This window comes from Hemitrygon akajei, chromosome 9 (assembly GCF_048418815.1).
Source record: "Hemitrygon akajei chromosome 9, sHemAka1.3, whole genome shotgun sequence".
NCBI classification, from domain to species: Eukaryota; Metazoa; Chordata; class Chondrichthyes; order Myliobatiformes; family Dasyatidae; genus Hemitrygon; species Hemitrygon akajei.
This window is the reverse complement of record NC_133132.1, coordinates 120663136-120690438: the sequence shown is the minus strand read 5'-3', so window position 1 is coordinate 120690438 and position 27303 is coordinate 120663136. Positions and strand designations below refer to the sequence as shown.

Genomic DNA, 27303 nt, shown 5'->3' with positions numbered 1-27303 from the left:
GATCCAGGAGATATTGTTCAAGGATTCTTGAGGTGCTTGTTATTATTTCTTTACCATCTGGATGATGACTTCCTTGTTATTTCAAGCAAGGTCACATTTTTTTTCCAAAAATAAGTTGTGGGGACCATTTTTGTTCCATTAATTTAAACAGAAGAAAGCATCAATTTTCTCCATCTCCACAATTTCATCTCTCTGCTCTGTTCAGACAATACTTAAGCTTTGGTGAGACAAAGGAAAATCGACTCCATTGTTTGATAAACACAGAAGCACTACACCATCTGATTAATTATTTATTGCAGTGTTAACTGTTCCTACGATACCACAGGCCTCATCATTGTAAATAAAACATATCCTGAGATTAACCTGAGGTTAATTGCTTTTAAGAATACTCCAAGGGTAATTAGTGTGTAAATATTCTTCTGTGGATTGGCAGCTGGTTGCAAATTCCTCCCCTCCTTCCTGAAATGAAAAGAAGTAGCACAAAATGACTCATTATCCTTTTTCATATCTTATTATAACTTATGAAGTAACATCAAAGCAGCCCAAATTAAACGAGAAGCTGGAAAGGGAGATTCATGTTTGCTGTTGCTGACAAGGCATGCAAGCTAAGGAGCTTTTAGCATCAAACATAGTTACACTGGAAAATTATATCAAAAGTAAATACAAAAATACACTCACTGAAATTACTTCAAAAAAAAACTCACGATGGACCATCGCCTTTCCTCAGTGGAAACCTTACTTTGGCCAATCAGATAGCTATGGTTAATTGACTGGTTGAGATGAGATAACTTCTTTTGGGGCTGCATCAAACATTTGTGGTAGAGTCCCTTTCCTTCCCTCACTCCTGCAGCCTTTGCCCCACACATAGCTTTCCCAGTAAAGTCAGAAGCATTCAATGTAAATGCTCTTCCTAGGATACTGCTCACAGCTCCTTTTAGATCTCAAGCTCAGGTGTGAAACGTTAAGTTTTAATACCTCCTCGGCTTTTACAGATTACAACTCTAATGAAACAAATATGGGAAAATGGCTGCAGCTCTGCAGCAGTGGACCAATCCACACCGACAGCCTCTCAAATGCACATTCACGTTCATCAACTGTACATAAATCAGATGTGTGTAAGCTGGGGAGGACTTGTAACTTTGTTGTCATGGTCTTTCGGTCACTTTCCAGACTATCTTAATGAATGCCAAAGAAACTGGATTTCTGGTCAGGTTTACTCAGTTCACTACCACAGAATTGATACCTCGACTCATCGAACAGAGTGTCAGAAAACGGCCGGTCTTGCAGTGCAGTTATCCCAATGAACAGCGCCAGTCTGCACATTGCATCTCTTCTTCTCCCTGTTAGTCAGCAAACTCTGCAGCAGGCAACACAGGCCCTTTGCAAATGTAACCAGGAGTGACCTCCACAGGGCTTCCTGAGTGGAGTTCAGCCTCATTGTCTCTATACAAAATCTTACACAAGCTAGGTGTTAAAGGCAATAACATTAATACAAATTGTCTGCACTTACCATACGCTGTGATGGGCAGAGAAGTGCTGTAGCATAATTAATGGCATGAAATAATTTCACATAAATAACACTTACAATCTGGATAGCGGTTCAAAATAAGTGATTGCACAAAAGCACTAATATGCAAATGAAATCTTCAGGCATCAATTTGCAGGTAATGAGCTTGAATTGATATTTACATTACGTGATTCAATTATTGTGAAATTCATGTAATGCTACAGCATTGCAATTGTACCTACCCACATACTCTGTTATATAATGGATTTGATCTGGAAATGTTTTCCAAAGTCTGAATATGATAGTTTGACTTTCAAACTATATATCTTCTGGAATATATTTTATTTGTTAATTTATTTGTGGAAATATTATTTTATGTGTTGTATGTGTGTTACTATGCTATGCGTCTTGGTCTGGAGGAATGTTGTTTCATTTGGCAATATACTTGTATACAATTAAAAGACAATAAACATTTCCTGATGAAGTTTTTCTGCATCTTAAATTTATCTTTAGTTCCAAAATAATTTCATAGTTTTTGAAGAATTTTTGCAACCGTGGCGATGGAGCCAGTAATAATATTTTAGCATTGTTAATTTTAACTTTATTCCTTACCCATTGCCTCAATTAGCACAATTGTTTCCATGTTTCCACATTAACAACTCCCTTTACTTCAATCAACTCTCAATGTGACCTATCATGCACGCAGAAGTGCTGTTTGCTGATGACACCACTGTTATGGGCTGTATCAAAGATGGTGATGAATCAGCATACAGGAGGGTAATTAAAATCATGGCTGACTGGTGTCATAACAACAACCTCTCACTCAATGTCAATAACACCAATGACCTGATTGTGGACTTCAGGAGAGGGAAACCAAAGGTCCATGAGCCAGTAATCTTTGGAGGGTCAGTGACTTTAAATTCCTGGGTGTCTCTATCTCAGAGGACCTGTCCTGGACCCATCATATAAATATAATTGCAAAGAAAGCACGGCATCACCTCCACTTCCTCAGGAGTCTGCAGAAATTCAGCATGTTATCACAAACTTTGGAAAACTATAGATGTGTGGTGGAAAGTGTGCTGACTGGCTGCATTACTGCCTGGTTTGGGAACACCAATGCCTTTGAGTGGAACATCCTACAAAAGGTTATGGATTCAGCCCAGTAGATCACAGGTAAAGCCCTCCTAACCATTGAGCACATTACATGGAATGTTGTTGTAGAAAAGCAGCATTGATCATCTCAAAGATCCTCACCACCTAGGCCATGCTCTCTCTCATTGCTGCCATTAGGTAAAAGGTACAAGAGCCTCAGGACTTGCACGATCAGGTTTAAGAACAGTTACTACCCCTTAACCATCAGGCTCTTGGGATAACTACACTCATTCTACTTCTCATTTCACAACCAATGATCTCACTTTAAGGACTCTTTATCTTGTTACTTCATGTCTGTTATTTATTGCTATTTAAATATGTTTGCATTTGCAGTTTGGTGTCCACTGATCCTGCTTACAGTTTCTGTTCTATAGATTTGCTAAGTATGCCTGCAGAAGAAAAAGCTAAGGATTGTATGTGGTGACATCTATGTACTTTGATAATAAATTTTACTTTGAACTTTGTTCCTAATATAATACAAAAAGTCTGTATTGTCAACTCAGAAAAAGCAACACAACAGACTTTTAACATCATAAATCAGTGAATTGTTTGTTATGCCTCTCCTCTCGCTGTGAAATGGGGACACCTCTTTTTCCCGTATTAGGAGAGCCTGTGATATGTCGAATTTTCCGGTGAACGAGTAGTTTTTGAGGTACTGCAAGTCTGTGTCTTTATTGATGCTTTGCTGCATGCTTGAGTGCTCGGTGGAGAGTGGTGATGCTTTTTTGCTGGTGGGTGGGGGGGATCGTTGCTTTGCTGCTGCTTGTGCTTGGGAGGGGGGAGCTGGGGGGACTTAGGAGTTCTAGCATTTTAACTGTTATTCATTCTTTGGGACACCTCTGTTTTCATGGATGTCTGTGAAGAAAAAAAATTGAGGATGTATATTGTGTGTATTTCTCTGGCATTAAATGTACCTAGTGAAACCTAATTGCTATGCCACAATGTAATCTTTTTCACTCAACCACTCAATAATTTTTTTAAAAAGTATATTAAGTAATCCAGCTGACCAAAACAAGAAAGTCAAGAAAAAACAAGCAACATTAATAATTGCAATGAATATCTGAAATTAAAAGAATATTTGAAAAGCATGGAATTAATTTTATGAAGTGAGGTGAAAGAAATGAAAACCAAAAAGATAGGAAATTGGGTGAAATTGCAGAATAAAGAAAATAACATCGGGCTAAGAAGGGTTTAGGAATTAAAGCTGTAAATCCTTTCATGCAATGGATGACCCCAAGGGATATGGTGATTTTGCACATTATCACTTCTGTACAACGCTATTTCCGACATCATCAACCAAGATTCATTAATCTACTGTTTTTCTTCTTTTCTTGGAAAAGGAGTGCTGTCAATGAAATTAGGGAACTCGTGGTTTCCGAATAGACAGACTCAAATTTTGTAATTCTGGCCATTAGAAGCAATGGAAATGAAGCTTAAAATCACTTGCAACTTAAGTCATTTTTCTCATTTTACATTTTTTTATGTATTGACAGCTATTCATCTATACGCATCTATGTATTTTCAAGACAACGTAATTGAATGTGTATTTTGTTTAACAAAGCGGACTTCCTCCCCATAGATCAGGTTTATCTCTAGATTTCTCATTAAACCATCCTTGCTGTCATTCAGGGTAGAAGTGGGATTAAATTATTACAGATTGGCATTGAGAAGTTATAAGTATTAATTTACACATCAATTCTGTCAGAAGTATAGATTGGTGCTGCAATTATCCCCAAAAATTTGCACAGAAAGCAAGCAAAGAACTAAGAGGTGTGAAAATGAAAATCATAAAGAAGCCTGAGGAACTTTGAAACAGGTAGGAAAAGGTGTCACCAGGTCAGAGGTCATAAGTACCAATGGGAAGAGATGCCAGTTTAGGATGGAGTTAAGGCAACTGGCAAAATGATCACAAAATATAGCTCTGTGTAGATAGAGGAAAAGGTTACTAAACAAGGTGCACATGTACCAGCCCAGATATCTGCTACGTGGGGGAATTGGCAACTGGAGAATGTGCATCACCAAAAAAAGCGCTCTGCCACTTTGGTGTGTGGACCTGGAACTACATTTATCTGCCTGCACTGCTCTCTGGTCATGAAACGGTTGACCGAGCATGTCATTTCAGGCTATCTAAAGAGGAGCCTCTAATATCAAGCACTGGTACACACTTATCAGGAATTAATACATTTTATTAGAAGATTAGGGAATCTTTGTTGTTTCACCAGGGCAAAATGAGATGCTGCCTCCAATTTTACACCCCTGTACACACACCCACATTCTGTTGTGAATTCCTGCAGACAGCTCCCAACAATATACAATACAGAATGAAATTAACAATCTGCAGATGCTGACAGTCTGAAATAAAAACCAGAAATGCTGGAAACACACAGCGGATCAGGTGGATGAAGAAGCAGAATTAACATTTTGTAGCAATAATTAGACGTGTCTGTACAGATTATTCCGAGTGTACCCCTCCCTGATTGGAAAGGAGGAGGTCAAACTCAGCCAACTTCTTGTGAGTGACCAGATGTACAAAATGTTCCTTTCCACAACAATCACACCAAGGGAGGCCTGAATGTGATAAAGATACTGTTACAGTGAGAGAAATGCTTTCATCGATATGGGATGCATTCGCAGATCAGCAAAGGTTTGTATATTATAGTTTATCTGTGAAAAAAAAACACAATTAAAGAGAGTTGAAGAGGTTGTGGCGGCATTCATCCTGATCTTTCAAGAATCATCAGATTATGGAATGGTTCCAGAGGACTGGAAAATCACAAATATTATAGGCTTAAATCAGTGGTTGGCAAGGCGTTCAGGATGAGGTTGGGTTACTTTAGCCAAAAACCAGCATGGTTACCTTAAGGGAAATCTTGCCTGACTACTCTGTTGGAATGCTTTGAGGAAATACAGACAGGATAGACAAAGCTAAGTAAGTGGATGTCCTTTACTTGGATTTTCAGAAGAGCTTTGACAAGGTGCCACGCATGAAGCTGCTGAACAATAACCTGTGGTAATACAGGAAAGATACAAGCGTGGATAGAAGACTGGTGGACTGATAGGAAGCAAAGAGTAGGAAGAAACTGGTCCTTTTCTGGTTGGCTGCCAGTAACTAGTGGTGTTCTGCAGTGATTTGGGTTGGGTCTACTACTTTATATGTTATATTTTAATGATCTGGATGACAGATATGCTGGCTCTATGGCGAAGTTTACAGATAGGTGGAGGGGTGGATAGTGTTGAGCAAGCAGGGAGTCTGCAGAAGGATTTGGACAGAATAAGAGAGTGGGCAAAGAAGTGGCAGAGGAAATACAGAGAAGTGTAATGTCATGAAGTAAAGATTAACTTGCAGGTTGAGTTGGCATTGAAAAAGATAAGTGCAATGTTAGCATTCATTTCAAAAGGACTAGAATATTAAAGCAAGAATATAATGCTAAGGTTTAATGGCATTTGGCAGACCATATTTGGAGTATTGTGAGCAGTTTAGGGCCCCATATCTAAGAAAGAATGTGCTGGTTTCGAAAAGGGTCGAGAAGAGGTTTACAAGAATGATATAGGGAATGAAAGGGTTAACATATGAGGAGCACTTGATGGCTCTGGGTCTGTACTTGCTAGTTTTTAAGAAACCTACTGATTATTGAAAGGCCTAGGTATGGACATAGAGAGGATGTTACTATTAGTGGGAGAGTCTAGGATCAAAGGGCACAGTCTCAGAATAGAAGGACATCTCTTTAGAGCAGAGATGAAAATTTTGTTTCTCAGGGTGGTGAATCTGTGGAATTCATTGCCACAGATGGCTGCGGATGCCAAATCATTGGTTATATTTAAAGTGGAAGCTGATAGGTTCCTGATTAGTAAATGTGTCAAAGGTTGCTGGGAGAAAACAGGAAAATGGAGTTGAGAGGAAAATTAAATCAACCAAGATGGAATGATAGACTCAATGGGCCTAATGGCCTAATTCTGCTTATGCCTTATGATACAGACTGCATCAATAAGTAGAAAAGACAAGTTTATATTTTGGATCTAGAGTTTTGGAATATTTCTGGGTTAAGTATCACATATTTTCTAATACCGTCACTTTTCATGGGGGCCTTCAAGTGAACACATTACATCTGGTGATGTTGGGCTACAGTGCTTTGATGTGTGAAACCATTTGAAGATTTAGGAATGCAATAAATTAAAATTAAGCTGACATACTATTGGTTTGTCTAATGAGAAACAACTAGGTGTTGCATCAGCCTTAGGTAAATGTAAACTGCGTTAGCGGAATATTCAAATGGACATGCATGTATAGGCCACAAAGTTATTAAATGGTATTGCCGGTCACCTTAATTTTCCTTTAAATATCCTGACTCAAGTGCTTTATTTCTCAGCTCTTGCAGATGATGATGTGAACCTGGCTTTCCACCAACCCGCAGTAATCAGTGAGGACCATTTTCAGATATCAGAGAGGGCAAACTTCTATGCAGACAGCTCACGCAATAGCTTGACAAACATCACCCAATACGGCACTGCTCCACAGGCACTTTTAGGTATCACCTTTTCAGAGTGAGAGAGTCGTAATAAAGGATTTCACAAGTTACAGAGCCAAAGACGTGCCCTGGGACTGGCACTTTTCTTTTGATCATCCACATTTCAGTATGTGCAGCTGAAGACCTGAAGATGTTGATCTCAGAACCTTCCTGGTTGTTACGTCACTCTGTAGGACAGTGTAACAGCACTTCGATGCTTTCAGCTTTTAACAGAGGAGGCACTCAAAGATTATTAAATGCAAATTACTCCTCTAATATGTGTTCTTTATTTTGCTGATGGAGAATAGCCATTTTTTTAAATTGTGTTATAATGGTAACTGGATGCTCTCAATCAGAGTTCAATTTACCACAGTTCTGGCTAAGGAGTACATTAGCAAGGGATTGTACAGTGAGATGGCATTCTGGCTACAGAGGCCTTGGACCCAGCTGATTATGAAGTCATCACCTGGTCAAGTTCAATGACAGTGCTGTGAGTATAATGAGAATTTAACACCGATGATAACCATGCATGTGGTGAATTAGTAGACAATAAAACAATGTGCCATAAATGTAGGAGGAGTTAAAAAAGACTGAAAACAAATTGTTTTGTGGCTGGTTGAGTAAATGGTTGGATGAAGTTGGTGCAACTTCGGTAAAGGAGCCAGTTCATGAAACAAGGAATAGGTGTATGCACACTCCTTATCAACTTCTTCAGGTCTCCACCTGCTGCAAGATCTTTTGCACAGCTTGTCCATTAAGCCCATACCATGAAGAAAGAAAGAACATGATTCATGCAGCTCTTTCCACGATTAAGGAAGCACCGCATAAAGAAACTTAGTGAAAATCTCATTAAGACTCAGAAACAAGAGCTGGTCATATAACAGCCTCACAGCCAAATGCACTATATGCTTTTGCTTTTTGCACTTATCTCATACATCTATGAAATGGAGCAATTAGGATGGTCAGACTGTCCATTTTCACTTAGTGGGGATATAACAGAACTATCCATATGCATGCTCAGCTCCACACTGACAAACTATTACACACCTTCAGCTGGTTTCTTAGTCATTGACAAGAGCTGTTACAACATCCAGTGTCAATTGAGAGAAAAGTAATTGTTAATATCGGTAAGCCCAAACTGATGGGCATCCTATTAAGCAAAAATGACCAAAGACATGTGTTCATGATGACATATCCTTAATATTTAAAACAAATTAACAGTAAAGAAAGGGAAGGTTACATCCTAAGCAAAATAAAATCAATTTGTCACAATTAAAGGCACAATAATTAGGAGTTTTAATAAATATTTAATGGCAGTAAAACAAAAAGCTTTTTTGAGGCAGAAATACAGAACACACACATCAGGTTTATTATCACTTCAGCATTAACGATAAACCAAACCTTTTTTATAAACATGAAAGACAAGTATCAGAATAAAGCATATTCAATCACAAATATACTGCAGTCCTGTTTCTGAAACATACCCATTTATGGATCAATTTCCAATACATATAGAACACAATTGCTACCTGATCAATCACCTTGTCAGGAGCAACAGCAGGCTCTCATACAATTTCATTGCATCATGGACTGATTCAGTATTCATACATAATAAAGCTTCAAGGGAAAGTATAATCATCTCAATGATATTTCCATGATTCCATAAACACTGATTTTTTTTCTAAGATGCAAACTGAACTACTTTGTTATTCCTTTTATTCCTAATTTTGTAATTACAGTAATTTTTATGTCTTTTCACAGTACTTCTGCCATAAAGTGACAAATTTCACATCAAATAATTCTGGGATAATAAACCTGATTCCAACTCTCATTCAGATAATTTTAATATCACAATGATAACCTCCAGAACATTGGAATACATGCTATACTTTCACCTGTCAAATAATTTTACCTTTCCTATTAACCAGTAATTAAAGGTAAGATTCACACCAAAAGACTAGCCAGTGATGTTAATAAGGTTGTAAAAGCTGGAACTAATGCCCACCTTTGTGTTTGATTTAGATTCTCAGATAGAATATAACTTTCCACTGAGCTCAACTTTTAAATAGGGTTTTCATTTTTATGAGCTATGATTGTTTATGTTTTGGAACATCCATATGACACTCCTTTCTCTTACTTGTCTGACCACTGCTAATAATTTCTTTATGAGCTTTGACTCCCATTAATAGTTTATAATACCCCAATTACAAGGTCATTGACAGATATGATGGATGGCACATAACAGGGATTCAAATGTCAAGATGATATAACCATTTTGATTTGTCTTAGAATCCAGACCCAATACAAAGTCAGATAGCCATTTTCAGCACTTTTTAAATTGTGAGGTTTTTTTAAAGCAATAAAACTTTCCTTTTCTTCCCTAAATAGAGCTTGAAATAATTTAAGAACTCTATTTAATTGTATTCTTGAAAAAATTCTTCACTAGCATACACTGTGCTGTAGTGATTTCTCAATAGGTCCCTGGATACTGAACCTATCATCTTCTCACCATACTGTCTTCTTCTGTCCTTTCATTAAGATGCTCATTTCTACTGATGTCCGAACAAAAACAAATTTTCCACCATTCAGCATGACCTCAGCCAACCCATGACATGTGGCCAATTAAACGTGTCTGGGAAGCTAATATGCGCAATCCAAGATTTCCAAAAAACAAAACAGATCAGCTATTCGTTAGTGAAATAAAAACAGAAAATGCTGAAAAGGATTAGCAGAGAAGAAAAGAAGGTTAATAAATTTCGAACTGGAAACCTTATCAGAACTGGAAAATGTTAGACGTGAAGCCATTTAAATGGAGCAAAGCCGCTCCAGGGGAATAAACAGAACTGTAGGTGTAAGTGAGTAGAGAACAGAGTAAGTGGTGAAAGTGATCATAAGGGGGTGAAACTGGAACTAACACCTGCTGGAGAAAGTAAAGGAAATACGGAAAATGAAAATGAGGAATAAATAATGCCTAAGCTACTGCCAGTAACACCATTTTCTGTACCATGAGAACATGTACTTACATCCAACAACAGGGACAAAAGCAGTTGTATTCCATTCAAAACACCGTACCTTCAAAAGTACTGCACCCATTCACTGTTGCCTGATTTATTTTCATATTTTTCTGATTTCACAGGAGATTTTGCTGTCCCCTCTAGTCTATGTCAGGTCCCAGATCAATCCCATCAATCCAGTTCCCCTGTTTTTCCCCATAACTTATTCTCTCTTACATACCCATTAATTCCCCCTTTAGTTTACAACCCACCTACCCTGGGGTAATTTATAATGGCCAATCAACATCGTGAAAAGCCCAAATTGAGGATGAGGGAGGAAGCTGGAGAACCTGGGGAGGAATCTAAGTGGTCAGAGGGAGAATGTGCAAACTCCACACTGCTGTACCACCAGAGCCAGATCTCTCGAGTGAGTCTCAAACCCATGATTCAGATATGACTGAGCACAATCCACTCTAGCCCAGCCCTTATCCACAACTACCCCCTAACTATTCTACACATAGGATGCAAGATTGGACTGTCTAAAAACTACGTAATTGCAAAAGCTATCACTAGCAACTATCCTGACCTGAAATGCAGTGGTATCCATTTTCCAGCCAATCTCTGCTCTAAGATGCCATTTGCCGCTCCCACCAATGCCAGTGACCAGTTTATTCAAAACAAACCGAACATTGAACAGGGGACTTCCATGCTTTGTGCCATTGCTGATATCATCGACATTAATTTGCTGAGTCACTGCAGAAATATTGCACTTTACTAAAAGATGGCAACTACTGGTGTGCTTTTGGAGGTTCTTTACCTTGGGAAGGAAAATCAAGTGCACTTGGAGGGAAAATCTCATCTGTTTGGTTCTGTTAGCATTTGCTACTCTTTTCAAATGTTACACAATTTTGGCATTTGAATTCCAAGACAAAGGCATTTAAACACAAGTTAAATTGTGATTCAGAAGTTGCTCATTGGAAATAATATGCAAATCAAGCACAATGTTTGCCTGATGCCCTTTTAGAAATGATGAGCGTGGAAGATTGGCAGAATGGTCTTTGCTCTTGACAGAGCAAGGACTTGGTCGGGTGGCAAATGATCCAAGATGATGCCAGCCCAGAATCTGTCATGTGAACTTAGCACCTCATACTCCCAAGCACACACAAAGGAATGAACATGGTCTTCCATCTCATTTTTCTTGCCCACCCTATTCCCTTCCAACACTACCCTCCTCTTTCTTCCTTTGTCACATATCCCATGTCTTTCCTTTTCCTTCAACCTACCCAACTCTCCCAATCCAAAGACCCACCTTTTTCCATTTTTCTCCAGCTTGCGAGCTGCCAGCAGCCTCTCAGTTGGCACACTCATCGCTGATAATAAAATGAAATAAGGTAACTAAAATAACCGGGCCCAGAACACATGCACTCTAACGACTCAAGCATTCTTTCTATTTTACTGGTGCGCAAGGAGAACAGCATGGACCCTGTCATCCTCACTGTTCTGAAGCCTGAACAACAAGCTGCTATTTTAATACAGAATTGTCTTATCTGTTACAGATATTAACCTTTTGGTAAATTGTATATGTTTGAATTCCTTACTTGCAATTTCAATCAATATTCACAAGAGAGATGTTAAAAGTCAATAGGAATTTTGTGAGCTGACACTTTGAAGTTAGTAAAGCAATTGTTCCTTAATTGTTGGGTGTATTTCACATCTTTCCATTATTCCTATCTCACCTGACTCTGGCATCTCCTATTATGTAAAGGGATGCTATATTTTAGGAAGACCTTTCTAGAAAGGTCTCACTACAGAGGCTTCACTTGTCTGACTTGAGTACGCACTGCCACAGTCACCCCCGTGGATTCACTTCAAAGGTCTCACTTGACTACAACTGCCACAGGCTATTCTTGCCTGGATGTTGTCTTTAACCCTTGCCATAACACAACTCCACACTCCCTCCTCTTTGTCCTGTATAGGATAATGTAAATCTTCCTGAATTTCAATAATGCAGAGTCTTTGAAGTTTCATCAGGGACAACTAGCTGTTGATATGAGGGATGTACGTACAACACCCCTGGCTAATAATGGCACAAATACCGCCCCTCTTAGACAACAGAAACTCTAGTGCTGGTCGATTTTGAAGGGTTACAGTGTGGATTGCCTGCATTTCAACTGTAATGTCATTGATATCCTGGCTCATTTCAAGTAGTGCTAAGGTTATAAAATTAGCCAATTTCTCTAGCAGCACTGAAGCCATGGTAATGCTTTCAAGAGCCAGTTTGGTAGGTTCCCAGAATAGGAACACTACAATCCAGTAACGTCCCACAATGGCATCCCCACACAGTAGGATGTGGACAGGCCTACTCTCCTGGCTTAGATTCAGGCCAAAGATTCTATTTAGAAGGGGTGCCCATGGCAGTCAGTGAGAGCCCTGAAGGCCTCATACCCAGAAAGTACCATTAACATAGACACAGAAACATAGAAAACCTACCACACAATACAGGCCCTTCGGCCCACAATGCTGTGCTGAACATGTACTTAACAGGATTCAGAGGGCCACCAGTAATCTATATTGCACATGCTGTTACCCAAGTCCAGACCCATCCCTTGACAATAACACCCCTATCCCTATGAAGCAGCTTCAGAGTGGGGTGGTTAGGCAATTGTTCTAAGTAGGTTGATACCGTCCCTTCTAACAGTTGCATTGCCAAGAGTCATTCCTATGGGGAGTGCAGTCCTGTGCTCCCTTACAGTTCGAATTGTGTTATCAAATCAAACTCACTATGGTTCAGGGTATAAACATATTGGCAAGCCACCTTCTGAATGTACCGGCCTCTCTAGAACACACCTGACAACCTGACCGGTTATTACACAGTGCACTTTTAGAACCAAAGTGACGAGAGGTGTCAGGAGTATTAGCATCATGAGATACTTCTGTATTTAGGCAGAAAATAGATGTCCAGACTATCTCAAACTGAACATGCACGGTGATTCTTTAAGGTGGCAAATAGCAAAGATCAAAACTTCAGTCTTGGCTTCAAGTACCTGTTGATGGAAACTTTTAAGAACTTATGCTAGTGCCATACAATAATGCAGCATGCTTCCACTCATAATATAGATGTACATCTGTTTAATTAAAAAGGGAGGGGTGACTGACAAGAGCATGGGGCAGTTTTAGGAAGACCGGTCACAATAGAGATGTTAAAAGTCCTTTTAAAATAAAGACCTTTCTAGAAAAGTCTGATCTAGAGGTCTCACCTGTCTGGCTTGAATGCACACTGCCACAGTCACCCTCACTTATCTCATCTGTCGTAAGCAAAGGGGTCTCCAGCAGTCTTACTTCAAAGGTCTCACTTGACTACATCTGGTACAACTATCCTTGCCTTGATGTTGTCTTTAACCCTTGCCTTAACACAACTTCCACAGCACCAATCACCCTTTCAAAGCAAAGCCTGTCAAACAGATTCCCTACAGACCATGTCTGTCTGCAGCCTAGTGCAGACAACCCCACCCTCCACTATAAGAGGACCCAAAAATAAATGTCATAACAGGATACCACCAACACTGACTCTTCCATAAAATTCTCCAAATCTACAGAAAAGGTAAACATGAAAATGCCAACATCCTCTTCATGATCATCATGTTGACTTGCCTTGGTGAGTGGGTCACATTGTCCAAAGATCTAACTCCAGACTTCAGTAAAACAAACACTGTACTCTGACCTTTCTCGCAACAAGCAATTCCCAGGACAGGCGAATTGCTTTCCCAAAGGAGTATGACCTTCTCTTTGCCTCAACACTAGTCAAACTGCAGAAGTACCTGAAGACACAGAATTATTTTGGTCTCTCCAAGGGGGAGCACATAGAGTCTGAGCACAAACGGTGTAGGCAGTATGCAATATCCAATATGCCCACCCATCTCTTAACTGCCCCACCTGTGGCTGAATTTGTGGATAACACCTATGACTCTCTCAGAACCCATAGAATTAAAGTACAGCTTCCAGCCTGAAGGGCTTCCTTAGTTCAAAATGCAAAAGCATTGTTTGAATGTACCTACATGTGGAGAGCGCCCTCTGCTGTAAAGAACATTGATTTGGTCACATATGCTGACACTTCACATCATTTCAAGTAACAACTAAAATACCATCAGAATTAAACTATTATTATAATCTTAGTTATTTATTGTTACTTATTCATATCTAATGATATTATGCATATTAGATCTTTTTTTCTATTGTCATGTACAAGTTGTGTAAGATATATGTGCATTTGCCAGTATTTTGTGAACAGACATATATAATGGACGTATAGGAAATATTAAGCAAATTGACATTGTTCCTAACTTAAGTCTGTAATGGGCTGCAGAGAATGAAGAGAGAAGACATGAGAGGCAAATTTCCTGCACTTGCTGGGTAATTTGCATAACCACAATACAAATGAAGGCTGAAGACAAGACACTGCAGACGATGGAATCAGGGTAAAAAAGTAATCCTGGCACAACGCAGGTCAGGCAGCATCTGTAGAGGCAGAAGTTGTGAATCAATATTTCAGGTCGAGACCCTGCATCAGGACTAAGTGGGAAGAGGAAAGTGTGAGGTAAGAGGTGGCAGGTAGAACCAGGTGAGGGGGGGGGGGGAATTATAGGCAGGTGGGAGAGAGGATGACAAAGTTGAAAAAAGATATGAACCTAGATGAACAAGTGTCTATGTATAGAACACAGGTGTGTGGGTTACCTGAAACTGGAAAATCCAAAGTTCATATCATTGTGTTGTAGGCTAATCAAGCAAAATATGAAGAGCTGATCTACTAGTTTGTGGTAGTGGAGCAACCGAAGGACAGACAGGATGGTAAAGGAAGAGAAGCTGAAATTACTTGGACCTTGAAATGACACATTCTCTCATGGCAAGCTAGCCTGGAAGGTTATCATCTCATGGAATCCACAGGGAAGCAAGACAACTGGATTCATACTTAGCTTAGTAGCAGGAAGCAGAGGGTGATAGTTGCTAGTTGTTTCTTAGACTGGAGGCCTGCATCTAGGGGCTTGCTTCTAAGATCTTTGTTGTTTGTAATTTATGTAAACAACTTGGATATAAATGTACTAGGCAGAGTAATTTTAGTAGTTATGTGGAATGTTCTAAAATACATGGTATTATAGATAGTGCAGGTTATGAAAAATTACAAGGGAATCTTGATCAGCTAGGTTCGTGGGCTAAGAATTGGCAAATGGTTTTCAATACAGATCAGCAAGAGGTATTTCATTTTGGGAGGTAAAAATCAAGGTAGGACATACCTTGTTGGCTGAAAGCTGTGTCATGGGATAGTGAAGGAAGTGTTTGGCATGCTGTCCTTCGTCTATCAGGATATTGAGTATAGGAGTTAGAAAGTTGTTTTGCAGTTGTATAAGATGTTGACGGGACTGCCTTTGGAGAATTGTGCAGTTTTCATCACCGTTGTACACAGTATTATTAAACTAGAAGTGCAATAAATATTTTACAGGATGGTGCCTGGTCATGGGGCTTGAGTTACTAAATTGTGTAAACTAAAAGACTTTATTCCCTAGATATGAGATTGAGGAGTAAACTGATGGAGTTATGGAATATCATGAGCAGCATAGAGAGGCTAAAAGCACAATCTTTTACCTCTCAGGTTGTGGAGTGGTGCTTAAGAGGGCATGGGTTTAAGATCAGAGGCAAGAGATTTTTCACATAAATGGCGATGCATATTTGGAATGAGATGCCAGAATTAATGGCTGAGACAACATTTAAAAACTATCTAGATAAGTACATGGGTACGAGGGGTTTAGAGAGCTATGGGTCAGAGGCTGATAGGACTAGCTCACTGAGCAAGTCAGTATGCTGCAAGTAGGGCCAAAGGGCTTGTCACCATGATTATTACATCCATTGGAAGCTTAAGGATCCCATTGTGGACAGAGCATACATACTACGCTCAGTCTTGCTGATGTAGAGGAAGTCTCTTCTGAGCACTGAATGCAATAGACCATATGTTGGAAGAGGTGCTGGTGAATCTCTGCCTCATTTCAAAGTGGTATTTTTGTGCCGGATGTTGGTGCAGGAGGTGAAGGGATACACGTTGCATCTTACCTTCTACAGGTGCAGGGGAAAGTGCCAGGGCACAGGCAGGGATGGGTGGGAAGGAATCAGCAGAACAGGGAGTTAGATATATCACTATGGAAAGCAAACACATGGAGCTAGTGAGATAACTGGTGACATGAAGTGCAAATTTCCAGCACCTGCTGGGTAATTTACAGCACCTTCACAATAGAAGTGCAGATATTAGAGTGTTCAACAAAAATCAGAATGCATGAAGCGAGACACAAGCCTACAGATGCTGGGGTCTCAAGCAACAAGCGATCCCTGCAGGAATAACTCTGGGTCAAGCAGTATCCATGGAAGCAAGCTCTAAGTCAGCATTTCCGATTGTCACTTCGACCTACACCACAGATGAGGGCTAAATTTCAGTACTGCAGGTTTAGTCTTAGCTGGCCCTGTTAACTTTACATGTCACCTATTTTTACTGCAGTATCTTGTACAAGCTGCAGGCACAAAGTCAAATCCTCATGAAAACTTGAACCACCAACCAGACCTCTGTGACCAGTGAAATTTGATGAACAGAGGAGCAACAAAGTGTGAACTTGGCTCAATATAGTCAGAAAATTAACATTTAGACAGCTACTGTCTATAGAAACTGCAGCTGAATTGTTTCCAAATTCTGACTGAAATAGCACACAAAGAAACCCACATCAGGCAAGCATCCCCTAAGCTGCTATTCCTGTCTGAATTGCTTCTGCCTTTCACCTTGCCCTTGCTTATCCTGTCCACTGGCCCTTCTGTGCAGCCCAGCAACCCGCCTATCGAAACAACCAACCAACCAGTATGCTTGGACTGTGGGAGGGAATCCAGGGTCACAGGGAGAATGTACAAACTCCTCAGACTGCTCTGGAATTTATAGCATCATGTTGCTACACTCCTGAGTTCTCAGTACCTTTAAACTTGTTTCCTTCTACAATCTCTCAGGTCTGATGAGTGCTCATTGACCTGAACGTTTCCAGCTTTTTACTTTTATTGCATGCTAAGTTGATCAGCAAGGCCAAGATCTTCTTGAGCTTAGATGGAGCTAAAGAACAACTTCTCCCAGCCCATGAGCAGAACAGTTAAATCCTTCTAATGCCTCTATTTTCCTTTTCAGGCTGGCTGGGGTCCTGTCAGGTCTTTGATCTACAGTGGCAATCAAACTGTGGTTCATACAGGCCCTTCGGCCCACAAAGTCGTGCCGAACATGTCCCTACCTGAGAAATTACTAGGGTGACCCATAGCCCTCTATTTTTCTAAGCTCCATGTACCCATCAAAAAGTATTTTAAAAGGCTCTATCATATCCGCCTCCACCACTGTTGCCAGCAGCCCATTCCACACACTCACCACTCTGCGTAAAAAAAATTTACCCAACATCTCCTTTGTACCTACTCCCCAACACCTTAAACCTGTGTCCTCTTGTGGCAACCATTTCAGCCCTGGGAAAAAGCCTCTGACTAACCAACAAGATCAATGCTTCTCATCAGCTTATACATCTGTATCAGGTCACCTCTCATCCTCTGTTGCTCCAAGGAGAAAAGGCCGAGCTCACTCAACCTATTCTCATGAGACATGTTCCCCAATCCAGGCAACATCCTTGTAAATCTCCTCTGCACCCTTTCTATGGCTTCCACATCCTTCCTGTAGTGAGGCGACCAGAACTGAGCACAGTAATCCAAGTGGGGTCTGACCAGGATCCCAAATAGCTTCAACATTACCTCTCAGCTCCTAAATTCAATTTCACGATTGAAGGAGGCCAATACACCTTACGCCTTCTTAACAAGAGTCAACCTGCATAGCTGCTTTGAGTGTCCTATGGACTCAGACCCCAAGATCCCTCTGATCCTCCACACTGCCAAGAGTCTTACCATTAATACTATATTCTGCCATCATATTTGACCTACCAAAATGAACCATTTCACACTTATCTGGGTTGAACTCCATCTGCCAAGTTTTGCATCCTATCAATGTCCCGCTGTAACCTCTGACAGCCCTCCACACTGTGCACAACACCTCCAACCTTTGTGTCATCAGAAAACTTACTAACCCATCCTTCCACTTCCTCATCCAGGTCATTTATAAAAATCACAAAGAGTAAGGATCCCAGAACAGATCCGAGGCACTCCACTGGTCACCGACCTCCATGCAAAATATGACCCCTCTACAATCACTCTGCGTTCTGTGGGCAAGCCAGTTCTGGATCCACAAAGCAATGTCCCCTTGGATCCCATGCCTCCTTACTTTCTCAGTAAGCCTTGCATGAGGAACCTTATCAACTGCCTTGCTGAAATCCATATACACTACATCTACTGCTCTTCCTTCATCAATGTGTTTAGTCACATCCTCAAAAAAATTCAATCAGGCTCGTAAGGCATGACCTGCCCTTGACAAAGCCATGCTGACTATTCCTAATCATATTATACCTCTCCAAATGTTCATAAATCCCACCTCAGGATCTTCTCCATCAACTTATCAACCAGAGGTAAGACTCACTGGTCTGTAATTTCCTGGGTTATCTCTACCCCCTTTCTTGAATAAAGGAGCATCCGCAACCCTCGAATCCTCCAGAACCTCTCCCGCCCCCATTGATGATGAAGATTGTCGCCAGAGGCTCAGCAATCTCCTCTCTCACCTCTCACAGTAGCCTGGGGTACATCTCATCCAGTCCTGGTGACTTATCCAATTTGATGCTTTCCAAAAGCTCCAGCACATCCTTTAATATGTACATGCTCAAGCTTTTCATTCCACTGCAAGTCAGTACTATAATCACCAAGATCCTTTTCCATAGTGAATAGTGAAGTAACGTTTTCATTAAGTACCTCTGCTGTTTCCTACATTTCCATACTTACACACTGTCACACTTGATTGGTCCTATTCTCTCATGACTTTTCGTCTTGCTCTTCATACTTGTAGAATGCCTTGGGGTTTTCCTGCAGCAGCAATCCTGAAGCGCACCAATTGGCCACATTTTCAATATATCCAGGCTCGGTCTTAAGTCAGGTGCCTTCAGGGTGCAGCCACATGGACATGAATTCTCACAGGTGTTGCAAACTGAAGCACAGCAGGAGCCAGAACATCAAAGACAGGGCGAGCAGCAGTCAGAGGCCTCTGCCCTTGATCACTCCTGTTCTGTGGCAAATGAGTTTGCTGCCAATTCTCGAGTTGGAACATAAAATAAAAAGCAATTGTTCAGACTGAGTTTGTCTCCCCTCTTCCTTGTTGAGAGGGACATTGAATTGATGGAATGAAGTTAGCTTTTTATGTACTGTACACCAGTCTGAGGCTGACATGGTGGATTATGGGAATGCCAATGTTTTATACAAAAAGTGTGGGTGGGTGTATGTTAAGAGCTATGGGGTTCTTACATACTTTTTGTCATTTATTCTTTTGGGGGTTTTCTTCCATAGTTCAAGTATGCATGGAGACTGAAATTTTCAGGTTGCATACATAGAGAAACCATCAAAACCACAGTTCTTTCAATGTCTCTTTGATCAGTATGCATTTTCCCATCCAGCCCCAGAGTTGGTGCACAAGCTTGATACCATGAAGAGAACAGGTTCTTATGCCCAGCAATCCTGATTTAATACCAGCCAAATCAAGAGACAATTTAGTGACCGACTAACCTACCAATCAGTAGGTCTTTGCCTGTGGGAGGAAACCTAGTCACAGGGAGAAAATATAAACTTACAGGCAGCAGTGGGCATTGAACACAGATCACTGTATTTGCACAGAATTGTCCATTAAACTATATCAAATCATTTTCTGCAGTAAGAGTTAAGTATCTTAGCGCTACAATTCCCTGATCTATAATAAGCTGTTGGTGTAGGTGCCTTCACTCCCTATTTGGAATAGGGAATGGGGTCTACTAAAAAGTAGATACAAAACATGACAAATTTAGCATATCTTAGGAAGATAAACTGCTTTGTGAAACATGAAACAAATGTAAATGCTTGAAATTTTATTCAGAAAGTGCATTTTGTCTAATATTTACATATAAAACCCCACTGAACACAGCTGGGTGCTACTTGGGCTCCTTAATAAAACACTTGACAGTACCAATGCATACTCAAGTGGTTCTACAACAAAATGATATGCACACTGATGTGCTGTAAACTTTAGTTACTGTATATACATGTTATTTCAAATATGAAATGGTATATTCTACTGAAAACATTAAAATGTGCAATTTCTATGGAATGCAACTGATTGTACAAACCAGGTCATTATTAATACAAACTGAAAAAGTCACTCATGCAACTAACAAAAGTCAGCTTTTCAATCCCATTTTGTCCTAGACACAAATCTTCAGTCCTTTCAGAAATCTGCATCCAGTGTGAAAGAGCTATCAACGGACTTGGCCATCACACCCATTCTCTGGTACTCTCCAACTCTCTTTTCAAAAAAGTTAGTTTTGCCTTCTAAAGAAATGTTCTCCATGAAGTCAAATGGATTTTCAGCTTTATAGATCTACAAAGAAAGTCATTAATACAAATCAATTTGACATTTAAAATGAATTAAACTACATTTAAAAAAGAGTTGGGGCTGTTGGAATGTCTGTGGGGTGGGAAATCACGGATTTTGTTGGAAACAGATACTTGTGGACTTCAAGAACGAACGTGCCAATTTCAAGAAGCAAGTGGGGTCTGTCAGGACTTGTCTGCAGTGGGAGATTGCTTGGATTATTACTAACTTAGCAAGGCCATTAAGTAAAAGCAAGGCTCAAGCAGAGCAGTGGGCCAGTGTTCCGAGCACTCTGGTGTTGGCTCAACAGGTTGAGGCTAGAACTTAAAGCTTGAAAAGTTAGAGCCAAAGGAACAAGTGTAGGCATGATGGTAGTTAAGGCAGTGGAATGCTCCTCCTGTTAAGATACCCAAGTCTGTGGAAAATGCATCCAACTACAGGTCTTGACTAACAAGGTCAAGGAACTGGATGGACTCTGAACTAACCAGCTGGGTGCAAACCTCAAGACAAGTCATTTTCTGATGAGTTCACACCTAGAGTGGAGGTTTTGGGTGGGTGACTCCTCTATGGCCATACCTCTCAGCAACAAGTATACACCCCACACCCTCCCCAGCACAGCTGCAGGAGCCAGGCCAGTGGCCAGCTTGGAGGCTCAACAGGGAAGAGTAAAGGACAGTTAGGGGTGGTCCAGAGATGTCAGGAGGGGAGACCACAGCTCCACCCCCAAAAATACAAACATTTAATTATTTAATTGGCAGTGGAAAATTTGCAGAAAATCTCATGGAACTCTAGACAAAGTAGATAGATTCTTGCTAACGGAATGAAAGATTATGTGGATAAATGGGAACGCAGGGTTGAGGTTGCAATCAGATCATTAAAATGGAAAAAGCAGGCTAGTGTAGTCCTACTTCTAGTATGTTCATGCATCATACCTTACTAAATCCCAGTTCCAACATTAATCGATCAGCTACAAATTCAATGTAACGTTTCATTAAGATGCAGTTCATTCCAATCAAGTTCACAGGTAAAGAGTCCGTCAAGAATTCCTAGAATGAAAAAAATTACTGAAAGGGTTCAATGGGAAATAACTTAATGCAGATCCCCAGAAATATGTCAACTGCATATCCTACAAAAAACTGCTATTAAAGACAAAATTAAAACTGACCCAACCACAACCAACCCTATCAGATCCCACTAAACACAACTCCAATCATCTCTGTAGAAATGTACACAAGTTTTTATTTTTATAATTACCTGCTCAATACAAACAGCATCCTGGATGATGTCTCGTACTTCCTCTTCTGAAGGTTTTCTGACTAAGTGTTTGAACATCAGGCAAGCAAAATCACAATGCAGACCCTGCAAAATTACAGCACCACCTTTAGGCTTTAAAATTATGTGTTTGGATTATGAAACTTCATAAATACATCACAATACAAATCCAACAGGAACATACAACTTAACCAAAGGACTCCCCAATTAGGATGGGGGAAAGTATGAGAAACTAGATCCATTTTACAAAGGAAAAACATAATTGCTACAACGCAGAACAAAATATATCCTGCCCCTTAAAGACATGGGCCCATAAACAGATCATGAACTGAAGCCACCCAGAAATCTATCCAAGCAAAATTGTTTGCCTTCAGCATACAATTGGCATTCATAATTAAAGCATGTCCAGGTTATCACTGCAAAGATTTATTTACTTTATTTCAGAGTAAACAATACTAAAATGTAATTTTTAAAAAAGTATTAGATCAAAATCCACACGACTTGAATATCATACCTCATCTCTGCTTATGAGTTCATTGGAGAAAGTCAACCCAGGCATTAAACCTCGCTTCTTCAACCAGAAAATCGCAGCAAAGGATCCAGAGAAGAAGATTCCTTCAACAGCAGCAAAAGCTACAATTCGCTCACCTGGTAAATGTAACATAATCAACATTACTTCAAGATGTGAACTTAACAGCTTTTGTCATAAATGCAAGGCTATTCAATTCAGTGCAAATTCTATATTACAATCCCAAGAGTTTGTATTTCCTGGAAGCAGCATAGTGCTAGATTCACTCTTACCTGGTAAAGATCTACTGGTGACAACCTATCTATCACCATGGACCAACAGTGATCAAGGTCCTGCACAGTGCAAGAATCAAGCTCTAAATCAAGTGTTGTGGTTAGAGACAAATCCCACTCAGATCCTCAGGGTTGACTCTGCCACAAGCAGGTTTAGTGTTTTACGATAAAAACAGATGTCAATACTCTTCCTCAGATTTCCTTCCCAAGAGAAATGAGTGCAATCAGTAAACCTTTGCTGGGGAACAAGCACCTCTGCTGCTGCACGAGCTGAGAATCGGAGCATGAGGAAGATTACCACGGCAACTAAGCAGGTCACCGAAGGAGGTTGCGGCGGGGCTCGAATTCTATCACCTCCTACTCCCAAATGATGATGCCTTGCTCCCAGATGAGCTGTCTTTTATGGTCACTGACTGTCAAAACAGAGCCAACAACCCTGTGATTTCAGTCTGAGCCCAACATAGGAGCATCCTTTAGCAGGGTGAACCCACAGAAAGCATTCGGCCCAGATTGGGTACTTAGCTGAGTGGCAAAGACCCATGCTGATGAACTGCCTGGAGTGTTCAACATTTTTAACCTCACTGCAGCAGTCAAGAGGTTCCAAGAACAGGGTCCTCTTGTGACTATTATCCAATACTTCTGAAGTGCTTGTTGGTGATGCAACACACCAACTCCTACCTGAAAAGTAACTTGGATCTGCTCCATCTTACCAACCACAGCAGATGCCACTTCACTGGCTCTTCACTCAACCTTGGAACATTGGGACAGTGAAGATGCATACATCAGGATGCTCTTCATTGACTACAGCTCAGCATTCAATACATCATCCCCACAAAACTAATCAATAAGCCTCAAAGAATTTGGCCTCAATACCTCCTTGTGCAACTCGAGCCTTGATTTCCTCAGTTACAGACCCCAGTCAGTTGGAAATGGAGGATCTGTCCTGGGTCCAACATGCAAATGCCATTACACAGAAAGTATGAGAGCGGGTAAATTTCTTAGAAGCTTGCAGAGATTTGGAATCTCATCCAAGTTTAACAAACTGTTATAGATGTGTGGTGGAGAGAATATTGACTTGTTGCATCACAACCTGGTATGGAAACACTAATGTCCTTGAATGGAAAACCCTACCAACAGTAATGGTTACAGCCCAGTCCATTACAGGAGAAGCCCTCCCCACCATTGAGAATACCTAGAGCACTGTTGCAGGAAAACTGCCTCCATCAAGGAGGCTCTCCGTCCAGACCACGCTCTTTTCTCATACATCTACAAATGTTACAAATTGCCGGTCCTTACCAAACGTTGCTTGATGGTCACCAATCCAACGTAGTGCCCAATCAGCTTTCCTTTTCACACAGGGCAGAGTCTCAATTGCATTGAACAGATATTCTCTATGAAGGAAAATGAATACTTCAAATGTTTGAATGGATAGAAAAGGTGATAATTTGAAGCTGCATTGACAATCTATTTACCTCTCCTTAGAATCTTTAATGTAAGTGTCAATAAGAAGACTGTACATCTCGGAGTGGATATTTTCCATTGCAATTTGGAATCCATAAAAACAACGAGCCTCTGTAACTTGAACTTCTTGACTGAAACGTTCAACCTTTTGACAAGTAAAAGCAAGATGAGTAAAAATGCACCAAAACAATCTGACCACAAAATACCAGCTAAAAACATTACATCTTACCAAATTCTCATTTACAATGCCATCACTTGCTGCAAAGAAAGCCAAGACATGAGAAATGAAGTACTTTTCTTCTGGTTTCAAGGACTCCCAGTGTTGAAGATCTTTTGAGAGATCAACCTGAAAGAGAAATTTATACACATTAGTACTCAGACAGTCACAAAATTCAAGAAAACACTGGTTGCCAATTCAAAATAATGCAAAATTCTCACTAAAAACTTCAAGATTTAACATTCTCTCAGCTACATTATGAAACTGTAGCTTTAGAAATGTGAACATTGGAATCAGAAAACAAAGGGCAAGTCTGGCGTTTGAAAGTGCTTTAAATAAGATGCAAGATGGAGAACAAGGATCAAAGACATGAACAGAGATGACCTGAAATAAAAAAGGGAAGATGTGCATAAAAATATATATATCAGATTCAGATTTAGTAATATGAAATTTATGCAAATTTATTTTTGGGATGAGAGGCATAAACGAGGAAAGCTGATGACAAAGCAAGATGCCACCACTTGATGTGTGCAACAGTAAGGCACAATTGCTCAATCCTGGCACAGGATCAACAGGAACAGCAAAATTAAAATATTGCCCAAGATTTTGGATTGCCCAGGATTTATCAACATTATCAATAAAACTAAGGAAAGTTAGAATCAAACTGGCTGCGGAGGGATGGGGTGGGGGGGGGGGGGAAACAAGAATGAAAGGATAAAAACTATGAATGAATACTACCCACTGAAAACATTTGTAATATTTTTATTTGTTTGTGCAGTTGCAATTTAATCAATCTTGCAAGTGTGTGTTAGATGTGAAGCCAGGGCGAGCTGTGTCTCGAGTTGTATTCTCTGATAGCTGGGCACCTTGTAAGGCTGCTTGAATAGCTCAAGGGCGGTTAGGTTGTAGAGGTCACGTACAAGACTAATTAGACCAGGGCAGTATCTTCATTTTTATTGGGGAAACCAATAAAATCGGGATCAAAATAAAATCTGTATTTTTTCATAATATCGCTTGAAGATTGCATTAACTTGTTTAAGATTATCTAAGTAGTGTTACTCCAGCTCCCGCCGATGACTCCAGTGTATTTCAATTTGAACTGCACGTCATAAATCAGGTTACAACATTCACCCCTCCTCTTCGTGGCACACATTCCCGCTCAACTAGACGAGCGTTGATATTAATACTTAACTTATGCTTTTAAATTTTAAAGCCTCCAAGCGCCTCCTCTCGGCCTGTCAGCTATAATACCCAAATCCAGGGGTTCAGCTGTTGCATAATACAAACGGTCACTATGAAGCTCAGATGGTACAATTAAGGGTTTCTGAAAGATTAAGTACTACCGAAAAGCGGAGAAAATCAATTAAATTACTGTAAAGACTTATCAGCAACTATTAGTAAAGTTCTTACTTCTTCTGCCGTCCAAAAGGACGCTTCAGCTTTCTTGTACATCCGCCAGATGTCATGATATTGTATGGGGAAAATGACAAAACGGCGGGGGTTTTCTCTTAATAGGGGCTCTTCCTGTAAATTCGACGACTCGTTAAGGTTTTCAGGTTTGATCTGAAAGAAAAATCCACTGTTAAAAAACCAGCTCTACACAAAGCCGCAAGATTCTTTCTCCGGGAAAGGGCGGGGGGGGGGGGGTCGAAACATTTGGCGCCAAACAGCTCCGGTTCCCCATCCTCAGAGAGAAATAAAAACACGTATTTTAAGTCACAAGGCTTAAAACATCAAGGTTACGCGGCTTGGCTCGCAGGACGAGACGCAGTCGTTGGGATTTTGCAATAGCAGAGGCGCAGGTCATCAATGTTTGGCGCCACAATCCAACCGCGCTCTCAGGTTAGCGGGAACCGGGAAGGGGCTACTCACTTGGGTCTCTCCGAAGATGTTGCGGGCTGTTTTACTGGCCAGAATCCGGGTACTGTTTACTGAAGGTGGCTATAGAAAGAACAAAAAAAAAATTACTCCTCCATTTATCACACGTATCATTCTTTAAATAATGGGATTGCACATTTAGGGAAATAAAATTTCCTCCTACTTACCGTATTTTCCTTATCGTTGAGAGAAAAGTCATTCATTTGAGTAAAGATTACATTTTCATTCTTGGCAGCGAGAGGAGTGCGTTGCGAGAACATTTTGATAACCGAAAGGTATAAAAGTGAATTCGTTAAAAGGAAAGGTAGGAGAAAAGATTTAAAACTGGAGGGAAACCGCGTTAACCTACGCAATGGTTTGCAAAAGAGCACAAATTGCGCTTGCTTCTGCAGTACGCACCAAAACCCGTCTTCTTATGAATACCAGGGTTGGCGCGCCGGTTCTCCCTGAAATGCTTTTGCGAACTTGGCGCGGATTCCAAGCCTTCCAATCAGCAGCAGCGGAACCGCCCCTGATGTGACGAAACTAAGTGTCTGCTGGCCAATCAGTACACGCCAAAAGTTCGCGGGAGTTTCAACTTGTCAAAAGCGCCCGCCAGCTGGGGGTGGGGGGGAGGTATTTGAGCGCCGAAACCCCGCGATGCCAAGAACAATAATGATATTCACCAGTTTGGCGGGAAATACTTCAATGTATCACTTTTCACAATGTATTTATTTCTTATATTATTTTTAAAGATATTTAAATCATACGATTTTTTAAAAAATCTCGCTGTAACTGTTCCCTTTAAGTGTGCAAGTCATTACCGGTCTACCAACCGATTTTAAATTAAAGGAAATGTCCTTGAGATTTGGCAAATCTTGGTGATCATGCAATTTACTGTTTGGATGAAATATTAATCAGTTTTATTGCAAAATTGATGAAATGCAACAGGAAGTTTAAGCACATTCCGCAAAAATGTAATGGAGCAA

The 27303-nt window shown here is 40.4% G+C and overlaps 1 protein-coding gene across 1 annotated transcript; it reads right to left on the bottom strand.

Annotated features, from left to right (window-relative positions):
- Positions 1–20188: 20188 nt before the first annotated feature.
- rrm2 (ribonucleoside-diphosphate reductase subunit M2) lies at positions 20189–26775 on the bottom strand. Its single transcript, XM_073056904.1, has 10 exons — positions 26503–26775; positions 26330–26398; positions 25868–26020; positions 24470–24586; positions 24252–24385; positions 24076–24170; positions 22493–22626; positions 21961–22065; positions 21639–21752; positions 20189–20712 (listed from the first exon to the last, which is right to left on the bottom strand). The coding sequence occupies exons 1-10, from the start codon at positions 26593–26595 to the stop codon at positions 20560–20562; spliced, it is 1167 nt and encodes a 388-aa protein (XP_072913005.1). The 5' UTR covers positions 26596–26775; the 3' UTR covers positions 20189–20559.
- Positions 26776–27303: the final 528 nt, after the last annotated feature.